General features: G+C 47.7%; 1 protein-coding gene across 1 annotated transcript in view; it reads left to right on the top strand.

Moving 5' to 3' along the window:
- Positions 1-18,177, top strand: part of COL15A1 (collagen type XV alpha 1 chain) — a 127,862-nt gene that overhangs the window by 92,572 nt on the left and 17,113 nt on the right. Inside the window, exons 21-31 of the mRNA XM_063696614.1 lie at positions 42-125; positions 2,397-2,462; positions 4,249-4,284; positions 6,561-6,623; positions 9,083-9,151; positions 9,250-9,285; positions 12,290-12,343; positions 12,445-12,504; positions 14,193-14,261; positions 14,357-14,398; positions 16,892-16,937. Of these exons, the coding sequence (XP_063552684.1) occupies positions 42-125; positions 2,397-2,462; positions 4,249-4,284; positions 6,561-6,623; positions 9,083-9,151; positions 9,250-9,285; positions 12,290-12,343; positions 12,445-12,504; positions 14,193-14,261; positions 14,357-14,398; positions 16,892-16,937 (625 nt within the window). The remainder of the gene's footprint in view (positions 1-41; positions 126-2,396; positions 2,463-4,248; positions 4,285-6,560; positions 6,624-9,082; positions 9,152-9,249; positions 9,286-12,289; positions 12,344-12,444; positions 12,505-14,192; positions 14,262-14,356; positions 14,399-16,891; positions 16,938-18,177) is intronic.

Here is an 18,177-nt window from a genome sequence, read left to right on the forward strand (position 1 = left end):
GTACAGTGAATTTTTTTCTCACTTCTTGCTGCTTTGACCAGGGAGAAAGGGGGATGGATGGAGCCAGTATTGTGGGACCCCCTGGGCCGAGAGGGCCACCTGGGCACATCAAGGTCTTGTCTAATGTGAGTATCATTCAGGTCAGAGCTTGTCTACATATTTTCCACCTTTGCCAAAGGGAGGAGAAGGTTGTCCATGACTTCAAAGCTGCTGGCTATGCAGGAGACATGTAGCCAGTGCCTGGTGTTAGAACTTCCACCTGCCAGCACCTACCTGTTCCTCCCCCAGTTCCACTGTTCTCTCACATGGTCCTTCCAGATTTGTCTCTTCTGATTAGCAGCATTTGGGGTCAGTTGAAAAAATAGGCTAGGAGCAGTAGAGATGTTGGGGTCTTGAGGAAGCCCCAGATAAGCAGTGCACGCTTTCCCCAGCCAAGTGCAGAGCACATTGAGAAATAAAGCCAAAGATAAGGAGGTAGGCCCAGATACCACCTTGATTACTGATGGAGGTTAGGTGGAAGGCCTTCACCCAGTGGGAGAGCCACATGTTCCTGCCAATCAGACGGACTTGCCCATGGGTTGCCAGATGTGCTTCCCAGAGGCAGGCAGATCTGAAGGAAAGAAGTGTGGCTGAGCTGGGCATGCCCCTTGGTGCTTCCCAAACTGCCCATCAGGAAGGTCCCTCCACCTCACCACGGAGGGGGTACAGGAGCCAAGAGAAGCCAAGGATTATACCCTTCATGTCACAGGAAACATCTTTATGTGCTCCCTTTAGATGGCTCTTTGATAGTCTATTAAAACTAAAACTAAAAATACCCATTCTCCAAAATCCCACATGGGAAGATGTCCACACAAATGGAGGAAAGCATCCTCTTCCCAACTCTCCTCAACAAGGAAGGCAGTAACTTCATCCTTCAAACCCCCATCATGGTACAGCAAGTGGCCTATTTACATGTCTGACTCCTCCACCTGCCCTCTGGGGCTTTTTTTCTTCTCTGTATCCCCACCACTGGCCTCATAGTGCTGGTTTAATCAGTGTTTGCTGAATGAAATGTTGGGTGTCATTGAATTCTCTATTCCTATAATAAATACTCTGGCATAAGCACTCATGGGCATGCTCTCTGCATCAGGTCCGTGCTAGGCTCTGTGGGTATAAAGATAAGTAAGGCCAGGCACAGTGGCTCACACCTGTAATCTCAGCACTTTGAGAGGCCGAGGCAGGAGGACTGCTTGAGCCCAAGAGCTTAAGACCAGCCTGGGCAACATAGCGAGACCCTGTCTCTGATATTAAAAAAGTTTCTATTTTAAAAAATTAAAAATAAAGATAAGTAAGACAGAGTTCCTGTCTTCAAGGAGCCTCCAGTGAGGTCAGGAGAAGGGCTGTAACAGAGCTGTAACTGACAGGCAAATGAACATAAAGAGGGGAACAAGGGAGAAAAGACTGTTTGGGTTATGAGGAATCAAGGAAGACTTCCTAGAGGAAGTATCTTTGAGCAGGGATTGGAAAGCTGAGAAGGATTTTACCAGGTAGGCATGGAAGACAGAACTTCCAAAGCTCTAGTGTCAGGGATGCCCTGAGCCAAAGCAGAGAGTAAGACAATGTGGTGTGCTCCAGGTCCAGGGAGCTGACTGGCAGAGGATAGTGCACATGGGTGTGTGTAGAGAATGATGGAAATTGGAGAGAAGGCTGGAATGTGGGCTGGGACCAGATCGCATGCATTTAATATTAAGACATCACATCATGAAAAATCCTGGCCCTTTAGAGAGAAATAACATCATGCTGGTAGACCACAGAAAGACAAGCCCCAAATAACTGGAAAAAGGATGACTAAAGTTAGAAGAAAAAAAAAACATGATTTTAAAAAATCAAATATGTTTAAGGGTGTGGGGAAAAAGGTAATCTCATGTACTTCTGGTGGAAGTGTAAATTGGCCCCTTTGGATGGCTCTTTGGCAGTCTTTTAAAGCTAAAAATATCCGTATTCCAAAATTCCACATGGAAAGATCTCCACACAATATGGCCGAGTGAAAAAAGCAAGTTGAGGAGTAATACAGCCTGATGCCATTTATGTAAAATAACCACATGGACAAACACACACACCCCAACACTGTGCTTTCTGTGGGTGCATATAATATGTATATGTTTAAACTCTAAAAAGAGAAGACATTCGTATATTGTGTGATTTAAAAATTAAGTAAAGGAGGAAAGTGCGAAGGCGGCTCAGAGCTGTTTTATAAGAAGGGGGAGGGAGAGCTGTGTTTGGCAGTGGGCTGAGGACGTTCTCAGTGTCTGCGGTGTTCCGCTATGCTGGGTGACTTTAATTAAAGCTTTGCTGCCAGGAACAAGGCAGAACACATGCCATCCTTTGTCCTCATTGTCTGATTTTTCTCTTTTCAGTCCTTGATCAATATCACCCATGGATTCATGAATTTCTCGGACATTCCTGAGCTGGTGGGGCCTCCGGTTGGTATCTACAGCTGCCCCAGAATGTGGCTTTTACCCAGACGCCCCTGTTGAAACAAAGTCGGGTTGCTTTGGAATCCTTTTAGCTCCTGAAGCGTAGAGCTAGAATATATCAAAGTAGAATGGAAAGAAAGCTTTGCATTTTTTGAAAAGTTGCTTTCACATTAATTTGATCATGTGGAAAGTTGTGTCCAAAGCAGTGGAAGCTTCCAGTCCTGTGCACCGGCAATATGTGTCATGGAAATTAGAGAATGCTAAGTAACAAACAGATGACATCTGTTGCACACTTTTGGCCTGCTTTTATTTACATTATCTTATTTCACAGTATAGGAAGAGCCTGGAGACACCTTTCCTTGTGCTCAAGGGAAACGAGGAAGAAATGGACTCATTCTAGTCTTTATAGCCCCATTTTAGAACTCTGGAAATTATCTGTGTGTTAATTTCCAGATCTCTAAAATGGGGTTATAATGTATATAAGAAATATACATTATTTTTGGCCAGAAGTGGTGGCTCACGCCTGTAATCCCAACACTTTGGGAGGCTGAGGCAGGCAGATCATGAGATCAGGAGTTTGAGACCAGCCTGGCCAACATGTTGAAACCCTGTCTCTACTAAAAATACAAAAATTAGCTGGGCATGGTGGCGTGTGCCTGTAATCCTAGCTACTTGGGAGGCTGAGGCAAGAGAATCACTTGAACCTGGGAGGCGGAGGTTGCAGTGAGCCAAGATCGCACTACTGCACCCCAGGCTGGGTGACAAAGTGAGACTCTATCTCAAAACAAACAAACAAAAAAACCCGAAATATACATTATTTCTGCAAGTTGGCAGAGTTGACTCATGGCACAATGGCCCTAAGATGAAGGAAGCTTCCTCCTACAGCCTGTAGAATAAATCCTCATTGCATCTCCCAGCATCTGCTGGTCAGCAGAGGAGAAAGGAAGGAGCTCTGGCCTTAGGAGCCTTGAGGTTGCAGCCCCATCTTCTCCACACACCACTCTGAGCCCCTAATTCTCTTCTCTGATGACACCTCACCAGCCTTTGAGGCAACTTGTAAGAAGTGAGGGATGTGGAACTGCTTAGCACACTGTGACGCTCTGTGCAAGTCATTGTGGAGACAGGTTTATACCTTCACAGCTGTGCAATGCCGATGTCCCTGCCTCTCCTGCAGATCCCCATGAGGTTGCCCTGAATCCCATTCATCCAGATCCAGGGGAAAATCTAGTGCTGCCCCAAGATTCCTGCAAATATCTGCAGACTCTTCTGGCACCAGGTTTCTCCCCTGCTGAGTGACCTCATTGTGAGCCATCTTCCTGTCTCCTCTGTACTGCATCCATTTGATTTCTATGAAAACAAATAATCCAAAATACCTCAATAATGAAACCCTAGAGCAAACCAGCTAACAAGTGAAAGTTTCTTCCCAAGAGGTCTTTGTTTTCCCCAAGCTATTGGAGGTTTCGGGTATTAGGTGGGTGGATACTGAAGCAAAACACAGACAGACTAAAACCAGCGATGGGCATCCCTGTCCTCACAGTCCCTGGGCCTTGTCTGCCTGCATTACCATGCCTCCACCCCTTCTCTCTCTTCCTTGCTTTCTTTCCAGTCGCTGTCCTCCCCTTGGCAAATCCAGACCCTCACAGGGCCCCTTCTTCCCTAATGCTGTGTCAGTCCGTCTTCCCAGCTGTGGGAACATGCTGAGGCCTTTGGAAGGGGCTGGGAGGGAGGGGGTCCTGCTGACTCTGGAAATGCTGCTCCTAATCCAGTGTGCTCTGTCTTTGGTGTGTCACAGGGGCCGGATGGGTTGCCTGGGCTGCCAGGATTTCCAGTAAGTACCACCCTCGCTGTCTTCTATCTGTGCCCCGTGGCTGCGATCATTCTGTTCCTTCCACCTAGAATGGCATTTCCTCCATCTCTGCATGACTGAGCTCCAGGGGCATCTTGTTCATTAACTTTTTCTTGGTGCTCCCACCTGGAAGTGTCCCCTTCTTTAAGTCCCATAAGGCTTTATTGTCACCACTCCTATGGTTCTTTTCTGCCTTAAATGACAGTTATTTGTGCCCTTGCCTTTTTTTTCTTGACCATCCTGTGAACAACTTGTGGAGGGCTGGGTCTTACTCATCTTTCTCTATCCAGGACCAATCAAAGCCTGAAGCAGCAGTTGGCTTGCTATGAATGAAAGTGGATGAGTCAAGCATTTCAAGTAGATAAATCCGTAAAGAGATAGGATGATGGCGATGGAGGGGGTGCAAAGGAGGGAACCATGGAATAGACATCTAATAATTAATCGTCTGTGTGCACCCCTATGGGGCTTTCACCATGGAAGGTGAAAACATGCTTCTGTGTAGAAAGAGATTAGTTTTGTCTAAAAGTTTGAGCCTGTCTAAAAGTAAGGCCTGGCTTCAGTGTGGGACCTGGGCGATTTCTCCAAAGCACTGCAGCTCTGAAAGGCCTAATGCCAACGGGTGACATGCACTGCTTCTGGATAAATGAAAGAAATGTATCACAAATGTAATAGAAATTTGTTCTTGATGGTGGAATGATCAGTGGCCTCCTTTTCTATTTCTTTATAATGTTCTGAACGTTTTATTTATTTATTTATTTTGAGACGGGGTCTCACTCTGGTCGTCCAGGCTGGAGTGCAGTGGTTCACTGAAACCTCTGCCCCCCGAGCTCAAGTGATCCTCCCACCTCAGCCTCCTGAGTAGCTGGGACTACAGGCATATGTGCCACGATGCCTGGCTAATTTTTTGTATTTTTGATAGATATGGGGTTTTGCCATGTTGCCCAGGCTGGTCTGGAACTCCTGAGCTCAAGAAATCCATCTGCCTCAGCCTCCCAAAGTGCTGGGATTACAAGCATGAGCCCCTGAGCCTGGCTGATTTTCTGAACTTTTTACATTTTCTAAAGGCACATATCATATGATAACACTAAAAATACTGCTAACTAGACGTTAAAAAACAAAAGAGAGAATGGCAACCATGATCACGATTGTGACCATGACTCTGACCATGACTCTTGGTTAGCAGAAGAAAAGGCCAAACCCCTAAGCTCTAGCCCCGGCTTGGCTGCTCCAAGACCTGGGGCACATTTCAGAGCACACTTCCCTCTAAATGAGTGGTCCTGTGTTCCTGAGGGAGTCCCAGGCTCTGCAGGAGAGCCTCCAGGACCTCCACTGCAGGGAGTAAGGAGGGGGCCAAATAGGCACATTCCAGGCCACTGACCTTCAATAAGGGAAGCTTCACTGGACATATTTGTATATATTAGGCTTTCATTTAAGACTTTATTTGGGGAAAAAAAAGGAAGGAAAAGAGTTTCACTGCTAAACAATAATAACAAATAGTTGAAAGCCACTGCTGTAATGGGTAATTCACTCTTTCATCCAGACAAGACAGGAACTTGTGAAAAGTTAAAATAGCAAGAAAGTGTTGAAATGCCTTTTTGAGGCAGATGTGGCTGTGTGAGTCATTGTCACAGGCATTCAGTGTCTGTTGGAGTTGAGAAGAGGTTGCCTCTGGCTGCATGTGTGGATTTGGCTCTGCAGAGGGGTGGGTGGGCATTCCTATGGGGGGGTGGCATGAGTGCTGGTGCAGAAGCAATGGAGGAGTGCAGAGAGGCTGCGGGAAGGGAGTCAACCTGATGGTATGGGAGATGAGATGTTGATGCCTGGCTGGGTTGGGCTGGGTTGCCAGGCTAAGGTACCTGGGTCCCATCTCATAGGTAGTGGGGAGCCAGAGAAGGGGTGGGAGTCGTGGAAGGGGATAGCGGAGGAGGCAGGCTGCAGGGTGGCCTGGAGGAGCCGTGGGGCAAGCAGAGGCAGCAGGCCCAGATAATAGGCTGGATCAGTAGTGCCCAGTTGGAGGAAACCAATGTTCAAAAAAGTGTGAAGCCTCAAGGCCTCTTAACACTCAGTGCTATCTTCTTTCTGCCAGACCACAATTTCTGGACCACTTAAGGTTAAGAAAATGTCATAGGTAATCATGATTTCCACCTACCTGGGGGATGGCAGTGTCTATTCTACTGTTGAGAAAAAATATATTTCTGATTGGTTTATGCATTTTAATCTTAACGAACAACCAAATACTATATAACAATTCCTTCCAGGGCCCTAGAGGACCAAAAGGTGACACTGGTTTACCTGGCTTTCCAGGACTAAAAGGAGAACAGGTAAGAGGGGCCCAGGTATCTGGGTGGGATTGTGCGCTGGAATTTGCTAAACGTTTCAGATTGGCTGAAAATAGCTATTAACTTTTTTCTTCTTTAAGATACAATTCACATGCCATAAAATTCACCCCTTTAAATTGTACAATTCAGTGATTTTTGGTGGGCTCATAAGGTTGTACAACTTCATGAACCACTCTGTAATTCTAGAACATTTTCATCATACCAGAAAGAAACCCCATACTTATTAGCAGTCACTCTCCAGCTGTTAACTTTTTTAATCTCCAGGTTCTCTATGAGACGAGAAGGTACGAAGTGGGTAGTGAAATTGATTTTTGCCATAATTGGAAACAGAACTCAACTCAAAACTCCTCTGTTCTCACACACACTGTGCTTTGTCTAACCACCTGCTGGGCATACCCCTTAGAACATGCGCTGCCTGAGGACAGGCATCCTGCCAGCTTCTTTTCCATAGCTCCAATACTAATATGGGGCCTGGTATACAAATGGTACTGAATACACTTGTTGGATGAAAGCATGTATAATTAATGAGTAGAACAAATGTTAATATTTATAAATTATAAATTGAGCATTCTGCAGCTGAACAACAGTCTTGGTCCAAAATCTCTGGAATAAATACTTAGCACACAGAACACTTCCTGAGAACTCCCAGGGTACCAAACCTATTGTTGTGCTTGTATTCTTTTGTGTTTGCCTCTTAGAATTAACTTTCCAGTTGGTTTTTATAGATAAGGGGGAGAGTGACGTCCATAAACAGATTAATGTATTCACCCGTCCATGTATATACTCATCCATCTTTCGTCCACTGACCCCTGTGGTGTGCCAGGCAGTTTCCTGTGCTAGGCATAGGGATATAGAAATAAGATGAGGAAGAGATATGCAAAGAGCTAACAGAGCACATGCTTACAGCTGGAATGGAGCTCTGTGCAAAGCCAGTGGGAGCACTGTGCAACCCCCTGAGCCTGCCATGGGGAGTCAAGGAGGGTGGGTGTGCTCTGTGGGATGGGAGAACTCCTCTCGTTCTTCTCTCCCCCCACCATTCTATAATATAATGGTCTCCAAGGAAGAGAGGGCCTCCAATATCTAGTGGGCCACTGCTCCAGGGCATGGAGGGCTCAGTATGCTGGGTGAAGGTTTGGCATCACGTGGGGATGTGTCTTGGGATGCTTTTCCTGCCACAGGCCTGTGGAGATGGACCAGGGCTGGCCAGCTCAGGCTTGGGAGGAGGCCCAGTGAAGCAAGAGCACCTCTTGCTTTAAACACTCTGTTTAAACACTCTGTTTCCTATGTGGTGAGGTCAGATGGATCTAGAGGGACGGACATGACAACCCCACCCTAACCTCCTGCCACCTTGAATGACTGGTCCAGGCAGCCAGGCGGTTCTGCTCTGGCCATTGCAGTGAACGCGCTTTCTCTCACTCTGCCTCTAATGCTTTTGTGCTTGCTTCTTCTCCCTGCTGGCGTGCTCAGGACTACCTTTCCTCACCAGTGGAGTGGTAAGATCTAAATACCAGGTGTGGGCTTAGGGGGATGGAAGAAAGAGGCTGCTCTGCTTGCTTTGATGCCACTGTCCTAGCTACTCCCAGCCCCATTGAAAAGAGACTTCTGTGTGGCTCAGCCCTGCTCCCCAAGGGCCAGCATTGAAGTTTAGGGCCAAAGCCTCAGAGTCAGATAGAAGGTTTCTGCACCCGGCCTTGTTCTCTGGACAATCATCTTCTCAGCAGCCTCTAGCATAGTAGATGGCTCTGCTGAGGACAGGATTGGGGGCAGGATCCTGTGTTCTTGCCACCAGTCTACCCATCACTCATTCCTAATGTCTGGGATAGCTTTGCCTAACTAAGTAAGTGTTTGCACAGGAGCTTAGAGTTTGGAGGCAACGTTGCATATGGAGACATAAGGCCTCCATGTTGACAGAGGCCTCTAGTTTTTATACCGTCATCTCTTTCCTAATTTCAGATGTTTTAACAAGAATAAGTATTCTTGGTGGGAACAGATCTCAGGTTGAGTTGCTAGGAAAGCAAGCTGTCAAATATATTGGGAGCCAGAGCTTCCTTGAGAGCACCATGTGGCAGGAGATAGACAGGACCACACTGGGGCTGGATCCTGGAGGGTTGAGAGTGAGGATGCAAATCTGTTATCAGTGGGAGCCTGAAGGGGCATGGAAGACAGGACTGTCCTGTGCCTTAGGACAGTAACTCTGATGGTGCATAGAGGGAATGGCTGAGAGAACATTCATTCATTTAGGAGGCTGTTGCAATACTCTAGTACGAGGTAATTTTGGAGCAGTGGGGTTTCAAGTAGGATGAAGGCAAGAGAAATAAATCATGGCTGCAGGACTCAGAGGTCTCTGTACAAGGTGACAAGGAGGAGTCTCTGTACAAAACTCTCTGGACAAGGTGGCAAGGAGGAGTCCTGACTTCATTGAGATGTTCTCTGAATTGCAGGGCGAGAAGGGAGAGCCGGGTGCCATCCTGACAGGGGACATTCCTCTGGAAAGGCTGATGGGGAAAAAGGTAATTATGTCACCAGACCCTGCAGGCACATATCTGCCCCAGCTTTGCATCTTTGTTTCTGTCCCAAACAGTGACAAGTACATATCTTCCTGTTTTAGGGTGAACCTGGAATGCATGGAGCCCCAGGACCAATGGTAAGTCAGAGCGTCTCTCAGCTGGATCTGGACTGGGGTTTGAAGCATTTTTCGTACTTCGATTTGGTTAGATTTAGTTGTCCCAGTTATGAAAAGTCAAAGATGTGGCAAAATGTGCCTATACTAGGGTAAGGCTGACTACAATTAAATTAAGTTTTCAGTGATTTAACACAATAGCAGCTTATTTCTCGCTCTTGCAAATTCCACTGTGGTTGTTCTCAGCTTGGCATCTCTCCTCCAAGAAGTGACTCAGGGATCCAGGATGCTTCCATTCTGTGATTCTGCCATCTTGTGGATTCAAGGTCGCACAGGAGCTGGCAGGCTGAAGTTGGGGAGGGGAAAGAGATTGTGAGAGATAATAAACATCACTTCTGGCACATTCCGTAAGCCAAAACCCAGATGCTTGTGGCCTCAAAATGTAGTTTAGCTGTGTGTCTAGGAAGGAGAGGTGCACTTGCAGTTATACCACAGAACTTGCCAGCTAAAGATGACCAATTTCCCAGGAAACCCTCAAAGGAACCCCACAAAACCTCTCTGGGATTTTTGATTCTGGTTGCGAATATGCCACTCATTTGCTGTGAGACCTTGTGCAAGCCCTCTTCTCTCTCTGGGCTCCTGTTTTCCCATCTGCACATTGAAGAGACTGAATTAGTACTAAATGATATTAGGGCTCTTCTGGCCTTACGGCTCTGGGAATCCATAACCCATCTGGGCTTCTGAGCAGCTCTCGCCATTTCTCTCAAGGGTGAACCCTAAACTTACTTCCCTGTGTAGAACATTCTCTATGGGTCAGACTGTACTGATGCTTCACATAGGTCATCTCATTTCATCTTCACAACCCCAAGAAGTGACTCTCAGAATCCCCATTTTATAGATGAGGAAACTAAGGCCCAAGGAGGTTAAGTAACCTGCCCATGTGACACAGCTTGTAAGTGGCAGAGTGGGGATTTGAGGCCAGCCAGTCAGGCTTTAGGTCCAGTCTCTTCTCAAATGAACCTCACTGCCTCTAATGAACATTTGAAACATTGAACATTTGAAACATTTTGGGCTAGAGAATTGTATACAGGTTTGTTTGGTTGAAGTTGGATCTCAGGTGTGGGGAGAAAGGACCTCACATTTCTGTAACAGACTTGTATCCTTGAAGAATGGCCTGTAACTTTCGAGGTGAATCCTTCAAAAGACCTTCTGAGGCCTTTGGTCCCTGAAGTTAAGAGGAGTGGACACCCAAAGTCAGGTAGCTAAGACAGACTGAGAGATTCTTGTATTAACTACTGGTTAACCACCTACTAACCTCCAATACTGTGGAAAATACAAATAGTTAGTGGTGGGGGCCAGCAGGCTGCTGCAGATGCCATGGCGGTGGTTCCTACTGAAGCCCAGCTTGGACACAGCTTGCCAAACACAGGCAGTAAGTGGCACCTTCTTCTAATTTGCATGAAGGTGCTGTGTGGGCTAGCTGTGGCCCTAGTGACCAGTGTAGCTTATAACTCATTCTCAATTCACTGGTGTCCTGTTACACAAAGTGTAGACCATGCACCAGCATCACTGACATCACTTGGGAGCTTCTTAGAACTGTAGAACCTCAGGCCCCACCCAAGACATACTGGATCTGCATTTTCAACAAGATCCAGGTGATTCTTAACACACATTGATGTTTGGGAAGTGTATTAGTCCATTCTCACGCTGCTATGAAGAAATACCAAGACTAGATAATTTATAAAGAAAAGAGGTTTAATTGACTCCTAGTTCCGCATAGCTAGGAGGCCTCAGGAAACTTACAATTGTGGTGGGAGGCATCTCATCACAGGGCAGCAGGAGAGAGAATAAGTGCCAGCAGGGGAAATGCCAGACACTTACAAAACCATCAGATCTAGGGAGAACTCATTCACTGTTATGAGAACAGCATGGGGGAAACTGCCTCCATGATTCAATTACCTCCCACCACGTCCCTCCCATGACATGCGGGGGTTGTGGAATTACAATTCAAGAAGAGATTTGGGTGGGCACACAAAGCCAAACCGTATCAGGAAGTGTTGCACTAGAACATACCAACCAAGTGGCCTGTGCCCTGTTAACCCCATCTGTCTTTGCTTTTCTTTCCCTAAGAGTAATACAGACTAGGTACTTTACGTACTGACCCTGTTTCAACTCAGTTTTTATTTGTCATGTTTCACAGCATGGCTATGTATGTTAATGGTAGGACGAAAAGGGACTTGGAGTGCCCCAGGCTTAAACCAGTCATTCTTCTGGGAGACACAGCAGACCCAGCTACAGGGTTGGAAAGGTGCAGACTGAGGGTAGAATGTGTTCTAGGAAGACATACATCATCAGTGGTGTTGTCTGTCAACCAAGTAGTTTGCATCCCAGACACTAGAAGGCAGGAAGGTTCCTGAAGGTTGCAACAGAACAGTGGCTCTAGAAGTCTGTGGTCCTGGAAAGCCAGCACTGAAATAGGGTCCATGGTCTGGAACTCAGCTGGATGACTGGGGTGTCAGACCAAGACTCTGGTTCCTAGGGGCAGGTTAGAGCAAGGAAGGAACCAAATCCTACAGTGGGTTATCAGGCCAGGCTGGCCTGAGGGGCGAGGCAGGGCTGCGTTATTCAGAATGGGGGATGCAATAAGCCCTGGGACATAAGACCTAGGGCAGAGGTCCATGTTCTGGGCTGGCCCAGCGCCTGGCTACCAGGGAGCTGAGGCCCTGAGCTACTGACTTCTTGCTCCTTAGTTAACCCTGACTGCGAGGGGCTGGGTCCAGAGTCTGGGGTGGGTTGGAGCCTGCAGGAAAGCAAGGGATGGTGTGGGTTGAGCAGGTGCTTCTAGCTGAGAGCAGAGAGGCTGGAGACAAGGAGGCCGCAGGCAGGGGCTTCTACCTGGCTCCCTGCCCTCCTTCCTCCTGTCAGTGGATCATCGTCACCACTGCCTGCAAAAGCAGGCTTGCACTCCTCATTTCCCTGAACCAAGACTTTCTGTTCTTTTCTAATCTGGCATTTGTTTTGCCTCTAGGGGCCCAAAGGACCACCAGGACATAAAGGAGAATTTGGCCTTCCCGGGCGACCTGTAGGTATCAGTGTTCATTGGACAGGCTGGAGGGGGAGGACACGTGGGCCAAGCTGGTCTGTGGGTGGAGGGCTTACTGAGGTGTCTGCTGTGGGTTCCAGGGTCGCCCAGGACTGAATGGCCTCAAGGGTACCAAAGGAGATCCAGGGGTCATTATGCAGGTGAGTCACCCCGGGGATGGAGCCGGAGGTTGGTGTCCAGAGAGGGTGAGAGAGTGCGGGGTCCACAGAGCAGGGCCTGTGGACTGAATGTTCAGGAATGTTGTTCTTCTTCCTTCACTGCCACTGCCAAAGGTCCTCCCACCCAGCCCTGTCCTTCAGCTCCCTCTCAGGAGGGTCCTGCCACCTAAAACACCTTAGTGGAAAATAGACTTTCTTGTGTAGGACCCAGAGGGAGTAGGGGAGAAAGGGATCTGGTCATGCTCAGAAAATGTGATTCCAAATCCCAGGGCCTCTAACTCTAGGGTAATGTCACCTCTCCCCTCCTTTACACAGTCCCAGGGATCACTCACATCACTAGGGGTCAGTGAGTGCTGGAAGTCAGTATCAAAGGCAGATCAGCTACTTAGGTGGGGCCTCCCAGGTTGGCAAACACTGGGCAGCAGCAGGGACCCTGGTCTAGAAGAAAAAAGCCAATGTTTATTCAGCAGCTGCTATGTACCAGACACTGTGCAAAGTGATTTTGTTTTGTTTTGTTTTATTTTATTTTATTATTATTATACTTTAAGTTTTAGGGTACATGTGCACAACATGCAGATTTGTTACATATGTATACATGTGCCATTTTGGTGTGCTGCACCCATTAACTCGTCATTTAGCATTAGGTATATCTCCTAATGCTATCCCTCCCCCGTCCCCCGACCCCACAACAGTCCCCAGAGTGTGATGTTTCCCTTCCTGTGTCCATGTGTTTTAAGGAGAGTTCCTCATTTAGTCTTGGTGATAACTATTGCATGAGATACTATGCAGGGATCTTGTTTTACGTAAGAGGATACCAGGGCCTCTAGAAGTCAAGGCACCCACCCAAGGTGACCCAGCTAATAATCCCCAAACCAAGATGTAAACACAGCTCTAAGTCTATTGCTGCTTCTGTTTGTGCCACACTGCTTTTGCTTTGTATGCCCAGAAATCCAGAAATACTATTTTCCTGAAGCATTAGGGGTTGACTCTCATTCACCAAGCCCACTGGAACTGGCAGGTAAACCAGACACTGACGCCTTCATTTAGAGTGATCAATACACTTTCCGCATGAACTAAACTCTTCATGCCTGCCCTCAGAGCCTCACCTCTCCTGCTGCAAGCTCCTGCCTCTAGGCTTAGAGGAGAAACTGTTGCATGGTATTAAGGCCAAGCTGGCTTCACTTTGAAAATGACTGTGCTATCTAACAAGAGTTTTGCATTTATGCTTGCATTTCTGAGACACATTTCCTCTGGCAATATATCACATGAGGGACCCCCACAGTCCATTCCCACCCGTATACTGGGAATGCACTGATAGGGGGGCCTTAGGCTCAGTATCAACTGGGTGTCAGAATCTGAGTTGCAATCTCAGTTCTGCTGTAAGTTGCTGTGTGGTCTTGAGCAGGTCACCTCCCCTCTCTGGGCCTCATTAGCTGCATGTGTTAACCAGAGACAATACTTGTTGCCCTGCCATCTTCCCTATGGTTTGTTGTGAAGATACAGTGAGGCCAGGGGCATAGAAGTGCTCTGTGGCTCCCTGAGCAACCTGAGAGAGAAGTTGGTTGGCTTCAGCAGACCCTCCTTTACTTCCTCTGGAGGAAGTATCCTGTGGCTGCCCCTGCACTCACAACAACCTGAACTAATGGAATGGCCTTTTTTTCTTCCTTCAGGGCCCACCTGGCTTACCTGGCCCTCCAGGCCCCCCTGGGCCACCTGGAGCTGTGATTAACATCAAAGGAGTAAGTTGGCACGCAGTGGGAAGACCTTCCCGATTGGCCTAAGCTGAAGTCAGGTGTCCTGTTGACCTCACCTCTCTTGTTCTCATTACTCACAGGCCATTTTCCCAATACCCATCCGACCACACTGCAAAATGCCAGTAAGTAGCAATCACTGCCTTAAAGAGCAGGCTTTGGCATAGATAGCAACTCGGAGAAAAAGATCAGTCTTTGTCTTGGGCCCTTTCTATCCTCAAATGTCCTCTCTGATGTCTTCTGTCCCCTAAGTGTAGACCCTCAAGTGACTAGAAGCTTTTAGATAACAGATCGTGACAATGAAATATACTGGATCTTCTAAGGGTGCACACACGGTGAGGTGCTTCTTTTCATACAATCTAAAAAGCAGTGTCTTTTGTTATTGCGACCACATTAGCTTCATGCTTGGAGAAGTATAAAACTGGGAAAAATAGACCCCTTAGAAAACATAGATTAGAAAACAATCCATGCCAACCCATGATCTTTGCATTGAGAACTTTGTAACTAACTATGCTGCCCTTTCCCAGTGATCACATCACAAGACAGCATACAACACTGACAGGCAGGGCTGATCTCTCCCATTTTATGATAATGAAACAAACTGTGACTCAGAGAAGCTCACTGGCTTGTCCAAGGTCATGGGACTTGACTGAGCTGGGATCATAACTCAGGTCTCCTAACCACCAGGCAGCAGGTGCAGACACTGGGATGCTGAGGGGTCAGGCACTTGCCCGGCCCCCCAGCCATTGAGCAGCTCTGTCCCTGATTTTTTACCCATAGGAAGAGAGTCAGATTTCTGTGAGAAAACCCAGTGGGGAGGGTGGGCCTTGTGTACAGGCATTAGTCACAGAACCATGCATAATCATTCTCTCATTCATTCAACAAATATTTATTGAGCACTTATGCAGTGCCAAGGACTCTGCCAGGCCCTGGGGACACAAGGGTGAACTAGACAGATGTGGCCTCTGCTCTCAGGAGCTTGCAAATTACAATTTAGAAATATTCTTTGAGGTGAGTTCATAATTGATCCCTGTTGGAGGTGATGCTAAGGCTTGGGTCATAGCCTTCAAAATGATGCAGTTTGACTGCGTATTTGCCCAGACATCTGGCTAAGTCTAAACGTTGAGGCATCCAAGTCTGCAGCTCAGGGCCTAGGAACTCTGGCCTAGAGGGCAGGACCCACCTATGTCAGGTGACTAACGGGCTCCAGGCTCTACATGGAGACAACAGCAACCCAGTGTGTGTTTATATCCATGGCCTGAAGAGAAACATAAAATCTCAGTGCTGGAGTGACCTTCCTGGGCAGTCGCTGCATCCCACCTCCTTATCACACAGGAGAGACCACACAGCCCAGAGAAGCAAAAGGCTGGCTCCAGGTCACACAGTGAGTTAGTACAGCAGCCTCTCCTAACTAACATGATTTCAGGCCTCAAATGAGCCAGCCACAGAACAGCACTTGACAAATTTTAGAGTGCGGTAAAAATGCTACTGCAATTATCATGACCTGCACCAGGACCTCTCACAGTAACCATGGCCTTTGGGGGTCGTGGGGATACCTAAAAGAAGGAAAAGATAGGCTCAAAGCATTTTTAGTAAGATTTTTTACTTCATATTGCCTGGCTAGATACTGTAGGAGTTGGGTCATAGACGTTTCTTGTCCAACTCTCAAAATGGACATTTTGAAACAGAAATGCTTCCTCTTACAGCCAGCATTTCATGAGCCCCTTCTAGTTTCAGCTCCTTCCAACACCCTAATCATTTACAGCTCATGTCTGTAATGGAGAAACTTTATCAGCATAGCCTGCAAGATAACAGCTTGGAGCTGCAACTTTCATCCTTAACTTAGAAATGTTTTTCCTGGTAGATTTCCTCCCCACTCCCATCTTTTCTTGGTGGCCCCTGAGCAGCTTGTGACCCTCCACCCATAAGCACAGAAGGATTTTGGCACCATACGGATGACTTTGATTCTACACATCAATTGGGAAGAAGCCAGGTTTCAAGTGGCTTTGTCTGAATAGAGAAGGAAATGCAGGAATCTGGGGAAAACTGGGAAGGAACATTAACCAGAACAGCCTGGACTCCAGACCCCTGGAACTTAATGAGGTGTCCAGAATAGCCACCCCCAATCTAATGATAACCCCCTTTGCTAATTACCTGCCCATGATGCTCATCTTTGATTACATGCAATAGCTAAGCTAATGGCTGACCCAGTTTCATGGTTGGGCATGTCACTTGCTCGGATGCTTGACCTTACACATGAATCAATCCCAACTGATAAGAAAGGAAGACAAGAATGTTCACAGTTGGCCAAACCACCACTGCCACGATTTGTTGTCTTAAAGCTTTGGGCTTCCTTATGGCTGAGTTTTTTGGCCATTAGGCCTCAGCTCTGTCTCCCCAGCTCAACTACATCATGGGTCTCCCTGTTTAAAGCCTGGGATGTCTGTGCATTGACAACTCCTGGGGACTCAGGGCTTTGGGGGACTCCAGAGCCAAAGGAAGGCCTGACTCTGTGGCATTGCCTCTTTTGACACATGCCCCCGGGACAGTGGCTGCCTGTTTCTGCAAACACCAGGGCAGAGCTTGCAGTGCCTAACCTGGCCTTCCTCTCTTTCCAGGTTGATACTGCTCATCCTGGGAGTCCAGAGCTCATCACTTTTCACGGTATACACTCACTTCTTCATCGTTTGTTTCTCTGGGACATCTCCTTGAGGAAGATGGTTTTCCTTCGCCCAGTGCAGGGCGCAGACTAGGTGGTCAGGAAGGTCTAACTGGATGCTGTAGGGGTGGGGGTGGCAGCTGAGCCAAGGCTGTGAGGCTGTGCACCTCTCTTTGGTTTGGTCACACATGTGCCTATTCTGCTTATCTTAGCTGGGCCTCCTAGTTGGCAACAAGCACTCTGTTCTTTCAATTGTTCATTTGTTCATAAAACATTCACTGATGCCTATTCCTTACTTGGTATGATCTGCACTGGGCTGAGGCAGATTCCAAGAGCCTGGGAAGCGCTGTTCCTGCCTCTCAGGCTCTTAGAACCTGTTAAGTGAAACTACTTTAAAAACAATTATAGTGCATTATACTAAGAGCTGATCAGGGAAGGGCCGTGGGAGCTCAGGAGACCCTTGCCTCAGTGTCCATGCAACTTTGTAAGCATCTCCTGGGAGCTTGTTAGAAATGCAGAACTTCAGGCCCCACCCTAGACCTGCTGAATCAGAACCCGTGTTTTAAACATCTCCCGGGTGAGGTGAGTGCACAGCAAAGTGTGAGAAATGCTGGCTCAGAGGGTTTGATTAGTAAATGTCAGCATGTTCATAGCCACATGCAGGAGCTTTGCTATGGCACATCAGAAAGGCACAGGCCAGGGGACGGGGCCTGCAGGTGAGCGGTCACTCTGGTCCCCCTGTCCTCACACACCCTGTCATGCCACTTGGGGTTTAAATAGAGGAAGGTCTTTTTCCTCCAATATTCACCTTCAGCTTGGCTGTGTCACCCCGGCCCACGAGGTGGTGGTCTCCCTGATGATATCTAGCCCTGTGGTTTTTCTGTCACTTCTGCTTACCAAGCCCAGCCTGTTTCCAAACTCTATGCTTAGATTCAGTTCAAGGCTCCCCTTTCCCCTGGTGCAAGGTGGACCTTGGGGAGCAGGGGATGGAGCTGGATTTGTTTTCTCAGATCCCCAATTGTTCCTCTTCCCTGTGAGCCTCCCCTGGAAGGAGGGGGAGGGAACAGATCTTTCTGGATGTGACAGCTCCTAGTGAGCAATCATCCTGCTTACTGTGTGCAGCTACTACTGCTCCTGTTGGTGCTGGTGCACTTGCTGTCTTCTCTTCTGATCACTGCTGTCTGTGGGCTCAGTGTGGGTGAAGGAGGCCCCATGGGCCCCACTGCGCAGGTCATTGGTCTCACA

Source organism: Gorilla gorilla, chromosome 13 (assembly GCF_029281585.2).
Source record: "Gorilla gorilla gorilla isolate KB3781 chromosome 13, NHGRI_mGorGor1-v2.1_pri, whole genome shotgun sequence".
In the NCBI taxonomy this organism is placed as follows: Eukaryota; Metazoa; Chordata; class Mammalia; order Primates; family Hominidae; genus Gorilla; species Gorilla gorilla.